At 52.1% G+C, this 20,200-nt stretch overlaps 1 protein-coding gene, 1 long non-coding RNA gene and 1 other non-coding gene across 11 annotated transcripts in view; 1 reads left to right on the top strand and 2 right to left on the bottom strand.

Annotated features, from left to right (window-relative positions):
• Positions 1-2,229: 2,229 nt before the first annotated feature.
• On the bottom strand, positions 2,230-18,276 carry LOC111745481. 5 transcript variants are annotated; one of them, XR_002782654.1, is made up of 6 exons: positions 18,141-18,276; positions 10,821-10,893; positions 5,039-5,135; positions 4,163-4,245; positions 3,277-3,373; positions 2,230-2,447 (listed from the first exon to the last, which is right to left on the bottom strand). It is a non-coding gene; the product is annotated as an uncharacterized LOC111745481 (long non-coding RNA). The 5 variants fall into 5 exon arrangements; XR_002782656.1 differs by lacking the exons at positions 10,821-10,893; positions 18,141-18,276 and adding an exon at positions 6,746-6,769 and having other exon boundaries at positions 5,039-5,376; XR_002782655.1 differs by lacking the exons at positions 10,821-10,893; positions 18,141-18,276 and having other exon boundaries at positions 4,163-4,279; positions 5,039-5,448.
• Positions 12,701-12,819, bottom strand: LOC111745497. The gene has a single exon (XR_002782678.1). It is a non-coding gene; the product is annotated as a 5S ribosomal RNA (ribosomal RNA).
• Positions 17,627-20,200, top strand: part of ATOH8 (atonal bHLH transcription factor 8) — a 35,276-nt gene continuing 32,702 nt past the window's right edge. For 2 of the 5 annotated variants that reach the window (XR_896440.2, XR_002782652.1), the window contains exon 1: positions 17,630-18,880. Coding sequence is in view for 3 of the 5 variants with exons in the window: in XM_023536401.1 (XP_023392169.1) it covers positions 18,128-18,931 (804 nt within the window). In the remaining 2 variants the exon portion in view is untranslated. Of the gene's footprint in view, positions 18,940-20,200 lie in introns of all 5 variants that reach the window. The other 3 variants (XM_023536401.1, XM_011369808.2, XM_011369812.2) reach the window with 3 other exon arrangements.

Raw genomic sequence — 20,200 nt, 5'->3', positions numbered from 1 at the left:
CTCATGGCTGGCAGTGGAGCACGGCCCTTGGAGCAGCTGCAAGGATGGTGTTGACTCCAGATGGAAAGTGTTTCGAGAATTTTGATGTGACATCACCTCATCATGACATTGCACTGACTGTAACTGATCTGGGAGTGGCCAGGTGAAGTCATTCCCAACCTTGCTTCTTGTCAAGGGCTGGCTGAGATCAAGAAGCTCAGCTTGGTGGGTAGAAATCTAGAACTGAAGGGTGGCACAGGTCTGAGTGTCAAGACCATCAGTGAGAGCAGCCTGGAGTCAAACGAATGCCCTTCCCCCATCCCCTGTGACTTGAGCCCAGTAGAGGCCTTGCACTCACATCACTGGTTGTGGGCGAAGCCCAGCTATGCTGCTCTGGGCTCTCCTACCCCACCCCTGGCCAAGGCCACCTCTCTCCTCACAGGCCAGGCCCCCACTCCCAAAGAGCAGCTAGGGTTCTGTATGTGGCCTCTTGCAGCTCAGCCCTCCCAGCTCTGCTAAGCCCCACTCAGCCAGTGAAGAGCTGGGACTGCCCTAGCAGCATGCGGGAGGATGAAAGGGGAGCGCCCTGCCACAGCTGACATCCGCACCCTGGGCCCAGGCCCAGGTCTTGTCTCCAAGGCACCATCTGTTGCCTGTGAGTTCTGAGTAGGGACAGAAGGCTGGCACTGGGGCTCAGAGGGCAGGGTGGGAGGGGGAAGTGACAGGGGCATGCACAGTGGTTTTGAAGTCCCCCTAGTGAAGCAGTACCCTTATTGTCCCCCTTCCTCTGCTACTGTCACCCACCTGTGCAGAGTTTGGACCTAAGATTGAAGAAGAAAAGAGTTAGAGATGGTCAGCCCCGACCCAGCCCAGGCTGGCCCGCGCTTCCCTGACATCTAAGATCACTCCCTTCTGGGGAAGCCAGAGGGCACAGCCAGATGGTTTCCATCCCAGGTGAGCAACAGTTCCAGGCATCACAGGGTCATCATGGAATCATGAGACAGAAACTGGGCACTGGGCATCAGGCCACAGGATAGGCTGCCTGAGGTTGGCACCCTGGCTGGCTCTCTGTTTCTCCCCCGGAGCAGGCCATCCTCAGAGCACAGAGCCAGACATGGCCAGAGACTCCTCTGGGTGGGAATAAACTCCCACCGGTCAGGGCTCTTGGAGCAGTTACAAATTTCCAGGGACAAGTTATGCATTTCCAGGGACTGGGGAGCGGGATCCCTTCTGCTGTCTGACCCTGCTACCAGCTACTTTGGAAGAGTCCGGTGGGTTGGGGAGAAGAGGGAAGGGGAAGGTGAGGGGATCTAAAGATCAGGAGGGAAAGGGAGAAGGAAGAGAGAAGCATGGGAGTGGAGAGGGAGAAGAAAGGGAGAAGAGGCGAGAGGAAGTGTTGGGCTACAGGTAACAGAGACCCCACAATAACGGTGGCTTGAACAAGATGGCAATTTCTCTTGCAGACAGCTTTAGGTGGGTGGTCCAGGGCCAGCATTGGGACCCAGGCTCCCTCTTGTCCTACTGTGCCCAGCAATCCCAGGCTGCATCATGGAGAACAAGGTGGGGGAAAGGCACACCCCTCACTTCCCTGCCATCTTACCAGCTAGAATGAAATTTCAAGAACTACCTTGAGCTACAAGGGAGGCTGGGAAATGTAGTCTTTGTTCCGAGCATCCATGTGTCCATGGTGAAAAGCTCAATGAGAAAGAAAAAAGTGGACAGTGGACATTGGGCAGAGGAGAGTAAAGAGAGAGAGAGGAGCTCTGGAAAGGATAGAGAAAGCAGGAAGGAAAGGAGGGAAAGACTCTTTGGAGCGGCTTGCCCCTACAGTCAGACCTGATGTCCCAGCACACCTGGTCCCACCCAGGGCAACCGGGTCTAGGGGTTTGTCAGAGGCAAGTTTCTTGGGGTCCTGGAGCTCTTTTCCTTCCCTAGAGATTAATATGCTACTGGGCACAGATCCAAAGTGGCTGTTCGTGAGGGTCTCTGGAGAAAGGTCTGCAGCTAATGAAAGGAAAGAAGACAAAGTGCAGGGATTTACTTTCCTACGTAGCTAAGAAGAGGCTTCAGAGTGTCTCTGGTGGTGTAAAGAAGGATATGACGACTCATACTAAATCGTATTCTTTCAGATATAAGGAAGGAACTTGTCCATTTTTCTTCAAGGTTTGCAAAAGTACATAAAACGTGGGACCAGCTCACACATCAATTAGGTCACTTTGGGCACAAGTAACAGAAAACCCAACCACAATGTTTAACAAGAGCATTTATCATCTCTCAAAACAAGAAGTCCAGAGGAGGGCAGTTCCAGGGTCGATATTTGACAGTTCCGTGATGTCTGGGCTCTGGTCTCATTTCCCAGAAATTCTCATAGCTTTTCCTTCTGTTTGTAAGATGGTAGCTGGACCTCCAAGCACTATGTTCTCCATTTTGGAAGTGGATCGTTCAGTCCCAGTCAGGTCTTCAGACACCTGCAATCCCAGCCAACATCTTGACTGCCACCGCATGACAGACCCCAAGCTAGAACCCCAATAGCTAAGCCATTTTCAAATTCCTGACTCACAGAAACCATGAGATAATAAATGTTTATTGTTTGTTATGCACCCAGGGCTGGGACTAGAGTGAAGCAAGAGAGGAACCCGGGGTACAAAATTTGAGGCCCCACCCCAAGAATGAGCACCTCCTTGAATTTTGTGCATTAGTTTCCCCCTTTGCCTCACCCTAGTCCCGACCCTGTGTCTAGCAGCACATAAACCTCTGTCCCCTTGCCATTTCCCAGAATGCTCTAGTTTGACATGGGGATCCTTGGGGTTCTGAAGAAGCTGGCTCCATCTCTGGTTCCAAGGGTGGAGCGTGTGACTAAGCCACTAAGCACATTCCAGTACCCTTAGGTCACAGTGATGGGATCGGTGTGGCATGTGACCCAGTCCTATCTAATCAGAGGAGATGTCAAGCCCTTTGCTAGGGATGCTGGGATAGGTATGATCCCAGTCTTATAATTGAACAAGGTAAGTGTAACCATGAGAACTCCTGGCAGCCCATTTGGGACCTCTGAGAAGAGCCAGTTTGGGACGAAGTTGCTAGCAGGATACAATGAAATTGGGTCTTTTGTGATATTGTTCAGCTGCTAGATTAACGCCTACCTGAAGCCAGCCTCATCTCTGGACTTTTTAACCGAGTGAGCTAAAAATTTCCCTTTTAAAAATGTAAACCAGTCTGAGTCTGGTTTTCTGTTACAGGCACAGGAAAGCAAAACTGTGGTGTTAAACACACAGAGGAGACCCTACTCTGCTTACTCACACAGATGCTGCCACGGATCCAGCTGCTTCACACTGTGCAGAGTGAGCATCCAGATGTTCCCATTAAAGTGTTCTTGTTTCAGCCAGATGTTGAGTATCTTGTAGATGGAAGGTTAACATGATTTAATGCTTAAAAGCAAACATTCTGCCCTTCCCCTCTCCCGGTCCCTAGCTAGTGAGTGCCTGTCCACTCGTAGTCCCTTCCAGGTGGCTATGTCCCACCCCAATCCTCAGACAGGTGCCATGTTTCGTATTATGTGGTACTCCCCACTACTACTTGTCCCCTTTCTCTGTTGTTTGTGCTGGGGATTAGTGATTATCCCAGAGAGCCAGGCTGGGCAACAGCCCATGTGTGGCCTGGCATGAAGAGATGAGCTGGGGCAAGCAGAGCCTTTCTTTGTCTCTCTGAACTAACACATCTTGAAGGAAGTATTTATAGACAGAGCCACAAAGCAGAGACAGGGCTATGGGAGAATGTTAAGCCAGCAAAAGTTACACAGGAGCAGAAAGGAGGAGCAGGTGAGGCTACAGGGAAAGAACTGTCCTAGAGTCCAGGGGAAGAATAAGCTTGTTGTTAGTGAGAGGAGATGGAGTTGATTCACAGAGAGAACAGTCCTCCTTGAGAGAGGGGGTGTACCACTGAGAAGGAGATGGAGAGCAATTAGTCAGGATGTGCTATATTCTGCTGTGGAAACAAACAACCCCCATATATCAGTGGCTTAACCCGAAAAGAGTTTATTCCTGACCACACATGACCTGTCCATTATAGGTCAGCAAGGAAGGTACTGCGCACCCCGGTAGCATGAGAACTCAGGCCGATGGAGGCTCCACCTAGACACATGCTTCCACAATTGTAGAGGCAGAAGAGGGAAATTCAAAGTGCTCACCAGCTATTAAGACTTCTGTCCAGAGGTGACACATGTCCCTTCTGTTGGAAATTCATTGGCTAAAGCAAGTCTCATGGCTGGGCCTAATTTTAAAGGTAGAGAAGTCATAAGATGCCACTGTGTGTATGGAAAGAGAAGAAATAGGAATGTTTGTGACCAGCCTTGCTGATGTCCACAGAGAGGAAAGCTGGTCCCTAGAGCTGCCTCAGATCCCACAGGTTCACATTCCATGAGGCTCTGCCATGCTGTGGTCCTGGTTTGTACTCATACAAACCCCTCACCATTCCTATTGCCCCACATATGCCCTGCAATGCCCACCACCCTCCACACACACATTTGCTTATTCCTTGCAACGTAATCCAGGGACTTCTTATTTCCTTTGACCGCTCCTTTCTCAACTGGGAAGTGCCTCCTTCAAAAGCCTATAGCCTAAAGCACATAGCACAAGTCACCTTTGTGTCTTTGCCTTACAGCAAGGTGGAGTCTACAGGCCCTCTTGTCTGGAGAATGTCAGAGAAGACTGCTGGAAGCTCTGTTTGCACATACCAAGACTTCATAATTCCCTTGGTAATAATACAAATCCATAAAGTTTTGTAGTGCTTACTGTTATCCAAGCACTGTGCTAAGAACTTTGTCTGAATTCCCTCATTTAAAATACGTTCGACCTCACCTTGCAGAAGAAGACACTATGGCATAGAGAAGTAAGCAATTCCTTTGAGGTCTGATTTCGTGTCTGTGCTCTCACATTATAGTATCACCCAAGAGAGATGGTGAGGAGGACGTGGAGTCTGACAGGCCAGCCCTGGCCAGCTGAGATTAATCTTTGGGGAGGAGAGAGGAAGGGTGGAGGCTGCCTCAGGTGGATAGAGAACTTACCCCCAAGGAGGAAACAGCCTGGGGTCCAGGAGAAACACATTTAATGGGGCAGGGTGTGGTATCCTTCAGATGCTCCTGGGTCCAAACTTAAGTCTTTCTTGGAGAAGATTGAGAAATTAAAAGACAATAAGCTGTCTTTGACTGAGCACATATAGTGACCAAACTGTGGTCTCTAAATATTTTTTCTCATTCAAAGGAACTCAGGCTTCTTGGAGAATTGGCTGTTTTCAGGTCTGGAGCACAAATATATAAGATGAGCCTAGACATCATGTTCCAGAAAGTACCAAACGCCACCAGGGTCATGTCAAAAGGACTCAGGTGCCGACTTGAAGGAGGTCCTACTGGATAGAAGGGGATCGTTGGTGCATCAAAAGCAAAACTAAACAAACAAACAAAACCCTGCAATGAATTGAAACACATCAAATGTTTAAAAAATGCACAGGTTCAAAATGATAATAATAATAAAAAAGACATTTGGAGGATGCTTAGACAAAACTAACCATTCTGAGAACTGATAAATAAAGGGAAAGAAGCATTTTAAAAGCTAACTTTGGGGCCTCCTAATGATACAGTGAATTTGAGAGCTAGTTGGAAAGCTTCCCATTTACTCCCCAAACTCTCCCTCTGGCTTTCTTCAGGCCAGAATTTCCCCCATTAGAGACTCATTTCTTTGGGTTAAAAAGTGTCCTAAATCAAAGCAAAAATACCCTTGTGAAAGGCTTGTTAACTGCTTTCCTTACAGATTGTGACAGATGAAAAGTGGTAAGTCTTACAGTTCTTGGGGTCTGGACTGACAGGGGTATAGCCAGAGAGGATGGGCTGGGAGGGGCAAAGCGCTTGGCCACGTCACAGAAGGCAGGAGAACTCCCTGGCCCGCCATTCAAAGTTCAGGTCCTCGATAGCCCAGTCAGATGGAGTCTGATCTGGCAAGTGGAAAGAATGGCAGAAATGTGCATTTTATTACACAGCCCGGAGGATTCAGACACATGTTGTCCTGCCACCGTTTTCTGGGGGACACTGGACAAGGGCTCCTGGAGCTCCCCTTATTGGCCTGTGTGACTTCCTGCTCTGGCAGTGCTGGACTGACACAGCTGAGTACTTCCAGCCTCTGCAAACTTCACCAGGCCCCTCGCCCTGGGGCCCCTACTGCCAGGTCCCTTTAAGGCACCAGGCTCTTCCCTGTGTGGAGAAGCTGGTGCCGTGGAGAAAGGACATAGCCACATGGTCCCAGTGTGAGCTCTGAGCTGCCTGCCCTCACCCTCGCTCTCACAGCTTCCCACGCTGTTCTGACATGCCCGGCTTCTCCTGTGACAGCCCACTCTCTCCTCGCCCCTGATGCTTGACTACCCTCCTTGGGCTTTGCTGGGCCTGGGCCTTTCGGCCCAGGCTCCAAGTTGCCCTGGGTCCTGGGGTCCCTCTTTCCTTGCTGGTGCCCTCATGAAACCCTTGTCCCTGGGCAGGAGATTATTTACAGCCCTGCTGATCAGCTCTGTGGCTCAGCCAGATCTGTGGCTGGTCTGCCCTCACTCGAGGGTCTGCTAACCACCCTCACTGTCCTCTTTCCCGCCCTGCCACCTCGCCTAGCTGATTCTGTCCCTTGGGCCTCTCCTGGTCCCTCCCTCCTCGTTTCACGGCCTCCCCTGCTCAGAAGAACACCCATATTCCAGGCCCGAGCCCATCCCTTCCTAGTAATGCTCCTCAGCCTACCTTTTCCCCCTGAAACCGAGCGCCCAGTTTGGGGCTGACCTTCTGAGCCCCGTCCCCACACGCCTAACCCATGACTAATGGGCCCTGGCCGAGCTCCCCTGTCCTGAAACCTGGCCTTTGCTTGACCCCACGGGCAGGCCTGGGCGCCAGCCTCGGCCCTCCCTGGCTGGCCCCCTCCCAGTCCCCTTCCCACTGCCTGAGACTAGGTTATGACATCTTTCCACTGAGCGACTCTTATTTTGAGAAGGCAAACGCGGCGGCGCCCACAGGCATGTGCACACGCTAGTACACGTACACACGCATCCCTCCTCGCCCTAACACCTCACTCACTGGAGTGAAAATCTGGCTGGCCATGTTTATTTTTCTTCCTCTCATTTCCCCTTTAGAACAAACACCAGTCCTGTAACACGGACCACCCTCTCCCCTGTCCTCCCCTGGCAGCTGTGAATGAGAACAGAGTCGGTCTTTTAGCAGAAGGCAGCAGCCTGAATGAATTGATCAGAGCCTCAAAGCTAGCATGAGCATTTGTGTTTGCTTCTTAGAAACTCTTTGCACATCCCGAAGCTATTTTTCCATGTGCCTTGGAGCAAATGCCTCCCCGCCTCACCCCCTCCTTTCGAATTTTATTTTAGTTCATTTTTGGTTCCATGCATTTTGTTTTCTGTTTTCTACAAGGGAGCCTGAATCAGGGCCTCAGAAAAACAAGGCTGAGCTGCCAACTGGAAATGTTTGCTCTGGGGGCGAGTTCGGAGGCTGGCGTCAGGCGGGGCAAGATCCGTGCCAGTGGAATGTGATTTGGGGGGGAAGCTGCAGGTCACTCAATTGCTGGCAGCCTGCCCGGGAGCAACTGGATGCTTTCTGGGCTGTGTGTGTGTGTAGGCTTTTTTCCCTCATGCAAACAGAGCCCTGGAGACGTGGAGACAGAAGCATTAGGAAGAAACTAGACAGGGGGTTGGAAAATCAGGGGAACTGGAGAGATTAGGTGGGCGGGGGTGAAAGGAGGGTGCCAGGATCAGGGTAGCCACTTTATCGAGCATCCATTGTATTCTCAGCCTGGAGCTGGGGCTCTTGGGAGCAAGGGGAGATGCAAACCAGCCTGGCCCCCAGTGACTCATGGGCTCTTTGGAGAAACAAGGCTCCTGGTACAGAACACAGGCAGGCCAGCCTGGAAGCTCTCCAGAGCTGCAAAAATGGCTGAGGGTGTTCAGGAAAGGCTTCCCGGAGGAGGTGTGGTAGGGTCCTGAAGTATTGCTTTGAAAGGAGATGTGTTCAAGATACCGTTAGTAGCTACTATGTGCTGAGCCCTGCGCTAAGACCTTTACATTCATGATCCCCTTTAATCCTCCTAACAACCTCACAAGGATCAGTAATCTTTCTATAGATTTTGAAAATGAGGAAACTGAGGCCCAGAGAGGGTAGGGAATTTGGCCAAGCTCCCAGCTTGGAAGTGATAAGCCAGGGCTCAACCCAGGGCTGTTCCATTCCAAAGCCCTGGAAAGAGAACTGCTAAATTCAAGAGGGGGAATCTAAGAGTTGAAGGTGGATTCCCCAGACGGCAGTGTGGAAAGTGCTTGGAGATCAGAGAGGACCCTGCCTTGCTTCGTCAGTGACCCATGTCCCCTCTCGTACTTCCTAGCAGACCCCCTTCACATGCCAAGTTCTTTCCTACCCCAGAGGTTCGCTCTGGGACTGCCTACTTTGGGGGTCCTCAGAAATTATTCTTGCTACTCTGAGTAGTGCATGAAACTTAGGCAAATCAGACAGAATGGATTTCTTCGGGACAACCAGCACGACCCTAGAGTTGGAGTCAGGAGACCTGGAGCTGCCACTGCTTTCCAGAGATGTCGCGTGAGTTGTTCAGGACAGGTAGAGCTGAGCTTGTTGGATAGAGATGAGATAGATAGTAAACTATCTAGTTAGAACAATTTCACTGATCACCTGGGGATTTTATTGTCCTGATATAGCTGGTCGGTTGGTCTCACTCATTGATTCTTTTTGACCTAATTGACCACTAGTGTTAGGTAGACACTGGCTTAGGGGTCACCTAGGCCTGCCAGATCATCTACATTGGTTGAACGGACTTATCAGTTCTGTGAGATGCCTGATTTTTACCAATTATTTCCAAGAAACAGACAATTGACTGAATTAACGAAACCTAGTAACCGTTTTGGCTTATCGGAGAGTCTGGATCTGACGTCTTTGGTCCTTAAGAGACAGGCCACCTACCACTTCACCGACAACAGCTAGATCCCCAAGAAGGCTGGGAAAACCCCTCTGAACAATGGGCTTTGGGACTCAGTCTCCCCCATCAATAAAATGGAAAGGTTGGACTAGACCAAGAGCAGCAAACACATAGCACGAATACTGCAACCCTTACTATTCCAGCCACAGCAGACATGGCTAATCAATTACAGTACTCGTTCCCTTGGGACCCATATCCAGCCTCAGAATCCTTTTCAATACAGGGCTTCAGGCAGCCCCTACCAATCAATTAGATTTGACGTGTGTGATAAAAAGCATTTGTCCTCCAGGCACTAGATGATCTCCAAGCGTCCCTCCAGCTGTGCTGATCTAGAATTGCAACTGATTAGGTGTCTGAGGCCTCAGCCTGGAGACCACCAGATCTCCAGCTGTCCCTGGGGCTTCCCAGGTCTGTGGTGCTGCCCTTGAGCAGGGCCATGCCTGAGCTGGTGCCTTATTAATTTTCCTCACTGCTAATAAATGTGCATTGCGTCAGCTCCGTCCTGCCCCCTCCTGTTCTCCGGCTGCCGCCATCAGCAGGGACTTTTTCAGAGAGCTGTAAAAATAGTTTTTTTGAGGAGCCTGCACAGAAGAAGCAGCCAAGCCTTTTTGTTTCCTTTCTTTTTTGAGGGAATGGGGGAGATGAGTAGGGAATGCTTCACAATGAAGGAATGTGCTCCTTGGGGGAATTTAAAGTTGTTTTCCTTAAAATAATAATAATAATAAAAAGTTATCACACTGGTTTCACATCAAGCCACAGAACGCATCTGTGAGGACTGGTAACAGCTCCCAGGAGATCACTGGCTCAAGCCCGTCTCGTTAGGCTGTTGGTCGACAGCTGGGTCCTGATGAAGACAGCCTTAATGAGCCGCTTGCTCCTCACCAGCCCCGCCGGCTGATCCAGCTCCGGTGGTCCAATGGGCTTGATGGCTCCATGAGAGAGCTTGTCTTGCCTGTGATGAAGGTTAGGCATGGAGGAGAGCTTTCTTTCTAATGTTGCACTCTCCCCCAATGGTGCCCTGGAGAGGCTTTGAAGAGGCTTAAGACAAATGCTAAGATGCTAGAGATGGGAGGGTCCCAAGGTATGTAGCCTCCACCTCCTCCTCATTCTTCCCATTTTACAGATGAAGAAACAGGCTTGCAGGTGGTGGGGGACAGGGGAAGCAGGTGCTAGAGGGAAGGGTACATAGCTGGTCCTGGGGAGAGAATGAATCTTCTGACTCCCAGACTAGCAAGTCAAAGCTGCAGGAAAATCTGATAGTGGCAACCCCGAGCTTCTCAAACCTGACAAATGTATGCCACTGTCTCAAAAGGCACATTGTCACAGAGCCCTAGGACATAATAATACTCTTATGCTTTATGCTTTTAATTCTTATGTAACTATAAACCAAAACAAATAAATAAATTAATAAAGAAAATCACAGAGGTGATAAAATTCACATTAACAACATTAAGTTAATATGATGGATAATATTGTTTTGCTGAAGTAGAACCTGTAGGGTATAGAAGAGGAGCAAAGGAGAACGACAGAAGCTTCCGGGCCTTCCCCGTCAGAGGCCACTAGAATGAAGGAATCTGGGGGACAGTATAGTGTCGAGGGGTAGAAGGGGACAGGGCCAAGTCATGTGCTGGTCAGAGGAAGCTGAGAGTCGTAGCTGCTTCGGGTTAGCCCTCAGATCTTCTTGGGGTATATTTGCCCAGCATGGCCTGGCTTGCAATGTTTCTTCCTTGGACAGGTCTCCTTGAGGCTCAGATCATGCTGTCTCTTCTCAGAAAATCCTTGACCATGAGGGCAGTGCCATGTGACCATCCCTTCTTCTCTCTGCCATCTTACCTGCCAGTGGGAAGAACTCTCATTGGGCTATGCAAGGGAGCAGGCGCTGCTCCTCCCTGCCACTTCCTGTCCCCTATGAGTAAGAACACATACTATAAACATGATGCATAAGTAGATCATATTGTGTGTTACAGCAGAAAAAACCTGGTAGTTCTTTTGTAAATGAGTAGTGAGGGGAGGTCTCAGTGAGGAGGTGACATAACATTAAAGGCTTGGATGAGGCCAGGGGACAAGCATTTGTCAGGGAAGTGGTTTGCCTGGCTAGATCCTACTATCATTCCAGGCTGGTTCGGTGCCTCTTCTTCCAGGAAGTCTCCCAGAGCTGCCATACTCAGAATTCCCATAGCATATCCTGCAGCATTTATCACTTTGTGCCATGCCTTACAGCTCTTGTCAGACTTGCATAATCTTTCTCCTGGACCAGAATGTCAGCTAAGGGCAGGGGTTTTTGCTTTGTTCACTGCTGTATCCCCAGTCTCAGTTGGTGTTCTACAAATGCATATCAAGTTGTCAGAGATGGACCAATTGGGGATGGGAATTGTCTGTCTTCAGTGCTTGAGCTCCCGACAGTAGATACCTCATCTTTCTGCTTCAGCGCCATCTTGGACTCAGCCTAAGATTTGGCAAATGAATGCATGGCCATTGTCCCTCACTCAACTGATCAGGCCAGAAGACCCAAAGTCAGAGAAAAGAGAGTGAATGCGATGTGACCACCAGTTCTTGTGACGTGATCAATTCTGTCTCTGGATCTACTGGTTTCTTCTATCAAAATGGCTGGCTGAACAGCTGAGCAAGCCCTAGTCCGACCCAAAGTGGGCCTTCCTTTATTATTTATTGAGTGCCTACTGTGTACCAGAAATTGTTCTAGAGGCTGGGATATAGTAGTGAACAAGGCAGGCAAAACTCCCTGCTCTCATGGAGCTGACATTATAGTTGGGGAAACAAATTAACAAACAAACAAAACCCAGAAAAAAAAAAGTCAGATAATAGTAACTGCTTGAAAACTTAAAGTGGAGAAGAGGTAGAAAATAATGAAAGGGGCTGGTGCAAACTTTATATGGGGTGCTCGGGGACAGCCTCACTGAGAAGGTGACACAGAAACACCGGAAAGCGGTGATGGAGTGAGCCATGAGACGACCTAGGGCAGAGCATTCCAGGCAGAGGGAACTGCCAGTGCAAAGGCCCTGAAGTGGGGCCAGGGACCGGGGGCTGGGGTCCGGGGTCCGGGATGGGGGGCTCCCTGGGTAGGTCTGAGGAGCAGCTAGGAGCCCAGTGTGGTGGGAGCAGAGCGATGGGTGGGGGGTGGGAAAGAGTGGTGGGATGAGGTTAGAGTGGAATGGGGGACCAGATGTCAACTTTGGCTCCTATTCTAACATTCCAGTTTGCCACTGCTGCATAACAAACCACCCCACAATGAAGTGGCTTAACATACAATTTAGTATTTGTTCCCATGGTTCTGTGGGTTGACTGGGCTCGGCTGGGTGGTTCTTGCCGGTTCTCCCATGTGGCTGCAGCCAGATAGAGGCTGGGGCTGGAGGTGTCTGAAGGCTCCACAGGAGAGGATGTTCAGGGTGCCCTCTTCACTCACAGGTCTGGCACCATGCAGTTCTCCATGGGGCCTCTTTCCAGCAGAACAATCTAGACTTATATGGTGACTAAGGGCTCTAATTGGCAAGAATCGGAAACAGCTAGTCTCCTTAAAGCACAGCGCCACTTCCACTGGGTTCCATTAGCCAAAGTAGTTGCAGGCTAGTCCAGATCCCCTAGGGTGGAGGAACAGATTCCACCTCTCCATGCATGCAGGGAGTTGATGGCATCCCCTAACACACCTGAGAAAAATAGGAGGTCACTGGGAGGGTCTTTTTTTTTTTTTTTTTTTACGCCTACAGCACCTGGTCTTCCTAGGTGGTCTCCCATCCAAGTACTAACCAGGCCCGACCCTGCTTAGCTTTCGAAATCAGACGAGATCGGGCGTGTTCAGTGTGGCATGGCCATAGACTACTGGGAGGTTTTGAGCAGAAGAATGACGTGGTATGTTCTCTGTTTTAACAGGCTACCTGGCCAATTGTGCGGAAAGCCTGGCACCTGCCTGCCCATCATGCCAGGCTTCTGTTGCTTGTAGAGGGCGTTCTCTCCCCCCAACCTCTAGGCGTGCCCTCTGCAGGGGAACCTGCTCCATTGCAGCAGAGCACGTGCTCTCTGCTGAGAAGGTGCACCCTATCAGGTCTCAGGGAGAGAGTGCTGAAGGCCTCCTTATCTCCCTCCTGCAGTGCCCTCATCTGGCTCCCGTCCCAGCCCCAAAGACTCTCTCGATTTTCCGTAATAGGGATGGTCACGTGGATAAAGAAAAGTAAAGGGAAGACTGGAGAGTAAGTCTGCAAGAGTTTCCTGCCTGGATGCCTCATTGCTGTCCTCTGGATCCAAAGTCTTGCTGGTTAATGGTGGCAGTGCGGGCACTGTCACTTGGGGGCCACCAGGCTGATGGTGTTTTACTTTCTGCTCACTCCCCTGGGTGGTCCTGGTCAGGGCTGCTGTGACTACAACTCCAGCGGGCACCAATCACACGTGCTCTGTTTCCTTCTGGCAGTCTAATTTCCATTCTTCTTCCCTTTCTCTAATGAGTGACACACCTACTTTGGAACAATCTGAACATCCAAAAATAGAGACTCTAGATTCAGGAATATAGAACTTCATGGAACAAGCATCCAAGGTTCCATCCCATCTGGCCACGGAGATGACAATCACTGGATGCCACCCCATAGAGCCGTCCTGTTCTCACCTGTGGGATGACACCAGTGCTGGATACTAAGATCTGGGGTTCATATGCCTGAGATTCTTGACCGTCCAGAGGAGGTGCTTCTGCCATTGAACCCTGACCTAGAAAGAGCTGGGGGGAACTGGGCTGGTCCAGCGGAGGCCAGTCACTTCAGCTGAGAGGTGGACAGCAATAATTTCACGCAAGCTGGCAGCATATACAGGCACAGCCTGGCTGCCAAACAGGCCAGCCCTACAGGTGGACCAGTTACTGACCTCCCCAGATATTAGTCACTGAGTTCTCAGGAGGCAGTGAAGCACATGGTTCAAACTTGGATTTTTGGGTCAGTTGACCTGAGTTCAAATCTCAAATCTGTTATTTCCTTTCTGTTAGCAAGGTCTTTAGTCTAGGAGCCTCCATTTCCTATCTGTAGAATGGGTTTACCTCCTTGGGTTGTTACAAAGATTTTGTGAAATCACTCCTTGGGTGGCAGTCATTATTACTGCCTGTTTTTCTAGCATTTTATTCCCAGTGGCCTAGCCCTAAGCTCTTGCCTTCTCTTCCCTTTTTAGTTTCTTTCCTGTTCCCTGGACAAGCTGTCCAAGGGATGTGGAACCTCCTAATGGCACCTTCATGCTGGTTGATTCAGTGGGGGATGTTTTTAATGAAGGGCATAGGTTTTCTTGGGGTGTCTGCATTGTCCCATCCCAAGCAGGGAGTGAGACCACCTGGAGCCTCAAGAGCCTTTTCATCCTGGCAACTATGAATTCACGAAATCCATACTACTGTCATGGCTGGGCCACCACTTTGGCTCCAAAATCAGCAAGAATTTCCTTGTGGGAGATAGCAATGTCGTGTGTAGGCCCGGCAGTGTCATACCACCAGGGGGCACTGCCTGGCTGGGCTCTCTTCCCACTTCTCAAGGAGGCTGAGGGAAGGCAGTAGTGGAAGTCACAGGATGCTAGGGGGCCATGGGCAGGTAGACTAGATTTTGAAGGTCTGCCACCAGGCGGGCTGGAAATGGCAACAGGGACCCTTCACAGCACTTGAGCTCTTTATAGGTTGCCTCCTGTTCCTGTATATGCCATTTCATCTTATGACTAAGGGTATGATGCCCAGATAACGAGCTGAGGCTGAAGAGGTGAAGGGGCTGCTAAAGGTCACACAACTGGTAAGTGGTAAACCTCTCCTAGGCTTGCCTGATGCCAACCCTGGGGCTCTAGGATTTGACCAATAAGAGAGGCAGTATGATGAGGGGGAAGGAGTGGTCCTAGGAGCTGGGTCTGTGTCCCACTCTACCTTGACCCAGCACAGCACACCTCCCTATCCAATCTCCTCCCCTCATTCCACACCACGGGATCTCAGGGAGCTTCTCTATTTGGGGGGGGGGGGTTGGTGAGGGGCTCAAGATCAGTGAGTGGAGACCATGATATGCAACCAAGACGTGATTTTCCTGGTGTGCAGCCTGGCCTCTTTAGGGACGATTTCAGTCTTGCCAGAGACTTCCATAAACCCTAAGTAGCCATGGGCTAGCCTGCAACTGCACCCCAAGTTTGGGGCAGACCCTGGACGGAGCCTGGGCGGCTGTGCTAACCCAGGGTGCTGAAGGCTACCATTCACTCTACTTTATGCCCCTTGCCAAACACTGTATAGGCAGCCTCACTTAACCCTCATGTCAGCCCCGTGAGGCACACTATTATGATTGCCATTCCCCAGAGGGTAACACTGAGGTGCAGAGAGTACCTTAGCAGCTCTGGAGAAGGGGGTTGGCTTTTCCCCCATCTCTGCTACTGATTGGCTGGATGCATGAGAAGTGGGCAAGCTGGGGTCTTAGCCTCTGCTTGGGATCTGGAGAATGTAAAGGGCATGAGGGCTGGTTGTCCTTAGGTAAAGGATTCCTGGGCACCGACTCTTTGAGACAGGAAGGAAACAGCAATCTTTCTGGAGCCCACAAGCCCAGGAGCTCAGACAGATCTGCAGTGGCAGCAATACTTGCGAGTGAGCATGTGCAGAGGCCAGCAAGGGCGACAGGGGGCTGTGATGATCAGCCAAGGCTTACAAGAGGAGGGGAGAATGGAGTTGGTCATCAAAGGGTGAGGAAGAGAGTGCTCTGCAGAAGGGAGGCATGGGAAACCTGTGAGCAAAGGCCAGTGCGTTAGGGTAGTGGTAGGCTAGGTGGGGAAACAGGAGAATGAGAGCTCCTCTCTGGGGCACGCCCTTGGCTTTCAGGACATAGATAAAGTGCAGGATGACACTGGGTGTCCAGGGAAGGGGGGAGTTCAAGGAGCATGTACACTATGAGGCTGGGACCCATCTCGGTGGGAAAAAAAATGAAGTTTTGCTTTTACTATAATTAGAAAACTGCATGCCCCCATGTGTGTGTCCCTGTGGGAATGTGGATGTGTGAGCATATATCTGAAGACTTATGTCAAAGATGTCAAAGTCCTTTTATATCCATGATCTCTTTTTACTTGCTCAGCTACCCTGAGAGGTTGGCTAGACAGAAGTATCCTCAAGGACAGATGACAAAACAGAACCCCAGTGGGATGAAATGTCCTGGCTAGCGTCATAGGTCTCAATAGTTGAAAACCTAAGACCCATCCCAGCCTCCTGGCCTCCCGGCCTCAGCTCTGTGTTCCTGCCCCTGGGACCTTATGCCCAGACCCCATCCAACCTCTCAGGACCCTGCTTGCCACAGGCAACCCCCACCCCCAGGGCATTCTCTTTTGGACTCTGGACTGTGTGTGAGCCCTGCATTTTCACAAGAAACCCCTACCAGGTCTGGCAGGTCTAGGGGCAGGAGTGGAGGACTGAAACCAGAAAGATGGAGATCCTAGGGGCAGCAGAGGCCAGAGCTCAAGGCCAGGTCAAGGGTCTATCTCCTCCCAAACTGCTTTTAGCATCCACCACTGCCTTAAGGAGAAACTGTCACCGAAGGGACCTGTGAGGAGTGAAGCCCTGTGCTGGTCCTTCAGGGCAGCCTTGGGATGTGGCTCTCAGATGAGGGCTCACTAGTTTGACCCTCTTCTTTCCAGAATCTCCAGTGGAATTGCACAGAGGACAGAGGGTCTGGGGAATGGACATCTGTCCCTTGCCAATAATAGCAGGCGCTTGCAAAGTCCTCACTTTGTGTCAGGTGCTGTTCTAAGTGGTTTGCACATATATGTTCAATGAATCTTCACAAGCATACTGAGAGGAAGACACCCTTATTACCTCCGTTCGCGGATGAGGAAAAGGAGGCACAGGGAGGTTCGATGACTTGCCCAAGGTCACTCAGTTTGTAAGTGGCATAGCTGGGGTTTGAACCCAGAAAATCTGCCTCTAAGAGCTATTCTGCCTCTGTTATATTAATAATACTACCAAAGCAACCATTTGATTAGTGCCTCCTATGTACCAGGTACTTAATTCCTCACAGCAATGCAGTGACTTAGGTATTGATATTCTCTGCATTTCATAGATGTGTAAATCCGAGCTTAGCAGCGGCTGGGGTGAGATGACTTCAGATTCTCACAGATGCTAGGTCTGGCTAAATCGGAAGCTTGCACCCTACTCCACCTTTTGAAGGCCTGTTTGACTAGCTATGTGACTATAGGAAAGCACATTCCTTTTCACAGCCTCAGTTTCCCCATCGCTTAGGCCTTCTGCTCTTGGCCTTATTGCTCCAGCAAGTGGTAGAATGGATAGGGTTGCAGTGCTGTGGGAATGCAGATCTCAGGGAGACTCCAGAGCCTTTCCCTTCCCCCATCGACCCCCGCTTCAAAAGTTGCTGCTCCGTTTTTATCTCGATTGGTTAGTGTTAGGGTGGAGGGGTGAACCGGGAAGTACTGTGTGCGGAAGGTCGATACCTCGGCCCCGAGAGGTCAGCAAGGCCGGGTAGAGTAGGTCCAGCAGTGATTTGAGGAAGGGCCGAAGGGCCCAAGGGCCCAGAAGCCACGTGCTGGGGCAGTTCTATAAGGCTGACCGTCTTCTGGAAAAGAGCAGCGCCCCCGATTGGAGGAGGGGCGAGGAGTGAGAGCCAGAGAAGGCCGATTCTGGGCAGAAGGGGTGGGGGCGGGGGGGAGGTAGAGAGGACGCGGACAAAGGAGGCGGCCGGTAGCCCAGCTGTTTTGAAAAATGCTTCCTGTTTCTTTAAAGGCGCTCGCGGCTCGGGCGGCCCGGCTGGGAGGCGGCGGCGGCGGGAGCTGCCTGCTCTCCGGGCGGCGGCGCTGACTGATCTCGCGAACTGGGCTTCTGTGTAAACTGAGGCTAAACAAACACAGATGGAGCGCAGCGGGCGTGCTCCAGAAATGCTGGCACGGCGGCAGTGACTTCAGATGACACTCTGAGCGCTCCGGGAACGGACTGCCCGGCGGCTTCGCGGAGCCGGCGGCGCAGCTGCCCCGGGAGCGGGGGAGAGAGGGTGGGGGGCTGGGGGGAGAGCACCGGAGAGCTCGAGCCTCCGAGGTGCCGAGCGCGGCGGAGCCAGGCAGAGCCGGGCGCCGCGTGCAGAGCGAGCGTGGCGGGCGCGCGTCCCGGGCAGCCCCACGCCCCTGCCTCGCGCGCTGCCCGCGCCATGAAGCACATACCGGTTCTCGAGGACGGGCCGTGGAAGACCGTGTGCGTGAAGGAGCTGAACGGCCTCAAGAAGCTCAAGCGGAAAGGCAAGGAGCCGGCGCGGCGCGCGAACGGTTATAAAACTTTCCGATTGGACTTGGAAGCGCCCGAGCACGGCGCCTCCGCCACCAACGGGCTGCGGGACAGGACCCAGCGGCTACAGCCGGTCCCGGCCCCGGCGCCAGCCCCGGTGGCGCCGGCCGCTCCCTCAGGTGGGGCCGCGGACACAGTCGGGGAGCGCGGGGGCTCCCGGGCACCGGAGGTCTTGGATGCGCGGAAACGCGGCTTTGCCCTGGGCGCAGTGGGGCCGGGACTCCCCACGCCGCCGCCACCGCTGCCTCCAGCGCCCCAGAGCCAGGTATCTGGGGTTCCCGAGGTACAGTCTTTCCGTGAACCTGGCCTTCGTCCCCGCATCTTACTGTGCGCACCGCCTGCTCGCCCTACGCCGTCCGCTCTCCCTGCGCCCCCGGAGACCTCAGTACGCGCTGCGCCCCCCACGCGCCCGGGGGAAAGTTCCTACTCGTCAATTTCACACGTAATTTACAATAACCACCCGGATTCCTCCGCGTCGCCTAGGAAACGGCCAGGCGAAGCTACCGCCGCCTCCTCGGAGATCAAAGCCCTGCAGCAGACCCGGAGGCTCCTGGCTAACGCCCGGGAGCGGACGCGGGTGCACACCATTAGCGCAGCCTTCGAGGCGCTGCGGAAGCAGGTACCGTCTCCCAGCCGCACATCTTTACTGCGCCCGCGGACGATTGCCTGAGTGGGTGGGTGAGTGGCCGGGGGACTTTAGGGAGGATGAGGGTGTGTATGAAGGTCAAGTTTTCCCTGCCCGGTCAGCGCCAGCACCCAAACAGATTTGGGGCCTCCTGGGGTATTGACCCTTGACACAGAGTTGGTAGGGATCTTAGTTTGCAAAGTGGAGATGACGGTCCCCCCAAGGCATGCCGTGGTCCCTCCCGCCCCTCCCCTCGGGGTGACCCTGCCTGCGCGTCTGACTTCAGCTCTCATAGTTCACTTTTATGGCAGCGACTATTTGTCAGCGGAGTCCCTTGAGCGCGGTGGAGAATGGAGAGGGGGAATGTGGGAATCTGTCTCTGGCAGGGAAGAGGGGAAGACCCCTTTGGGCATTTGGACCTTGGGAGGCCTCGAACGCTGCGGAGGGGCCTGAGGTTGCCGGAATATAAGGGCCCTGCATTCCTTCTTCAGCCCCAAGCTCCCAGTAGAGAGGTTGCTTCTGGGTTCTGCACCCCTTGCCCTGGCGTCCTTAGGGACCCGGGCTACAGGCCTGCGCCCCCTCGCCAGGGGCGCCTCAGGAATTGGCTGGTGAGAGCCTTTCCAGGAGATCCCTCTGCTGCTGCCTTTCACCTTGTGGTGAAGCAGGTGAGTCTGCTGAGGAAACTGTTTAGTTCAGGTACCTTCAGAGTCTAGTTCTGGGATGGGTCAGGGGCGTCTCAGTTTGGGGGTGGTGGGGGCTGCCCTCGCTGGACAGCGTCGCGGGTGGGGGAATGAGGAAGGATATTTACTTAAGAAGTATCCATGGTGGGGAGAGGCAGTTTTATAATTCCACTTTAGACCAGATTGAGATTGCCCTGGGGTTCTAGGCTTCTCATTTTCTTAGAGAATGGAGATCTAAGAGGGTAAGTGGCCCCTACCCCCAACCCACATAGGGCATGGGGAAGGGTGGGGGGTGGATGTGACTGGTTTGAGTAGTCAGGTTCTTCCTTGCTCAGCAGCAGACTTCCTGTGTGACTCCAGGAAAGTTACTCAACCTCTCTGGGCTTTAGCCAACAACAAAACAGGTCAGAAAACGTGACCTTTTTTTTTTTTGATCACACTGTGCTCTTCCTCCTGCGTGTGAGGTAGGCAGTCGTGCCTCTGTCCATTCATGAGAAGGGAACTGAACTGCTTGAGGAAAAAAACCCCTATGACTTTTGAGCTAAAGTGTCTTGCTTGGTTTGGGTAAGATGTTTGCTCAGTGAGGTGGGGTGGAAGGGTTAAGACTACAGCCGTGCTAGTTAGGACCCTGGGC

Source organism: Pteropus vampyrus, unplaced genomic scaffold (genome assembly GCF_000151845.1).
Source record: "Pteropus vampyrus isolate Shadow unplaced genomic scaffold, Pvam_2.0 Scaffold156, whole genome shotgun sequence".
Lineage (NCBI taxonomy): Eukaryota > Metazoa > Chordata > Mammalia > Chiroptera > Pteropodidae > Pteropus > Pteropus vampyrus.
Note: the sequence above shows the minus strand (reverse complement) of the source record. Positions and strands in the feature narration are given on the sequence as shown.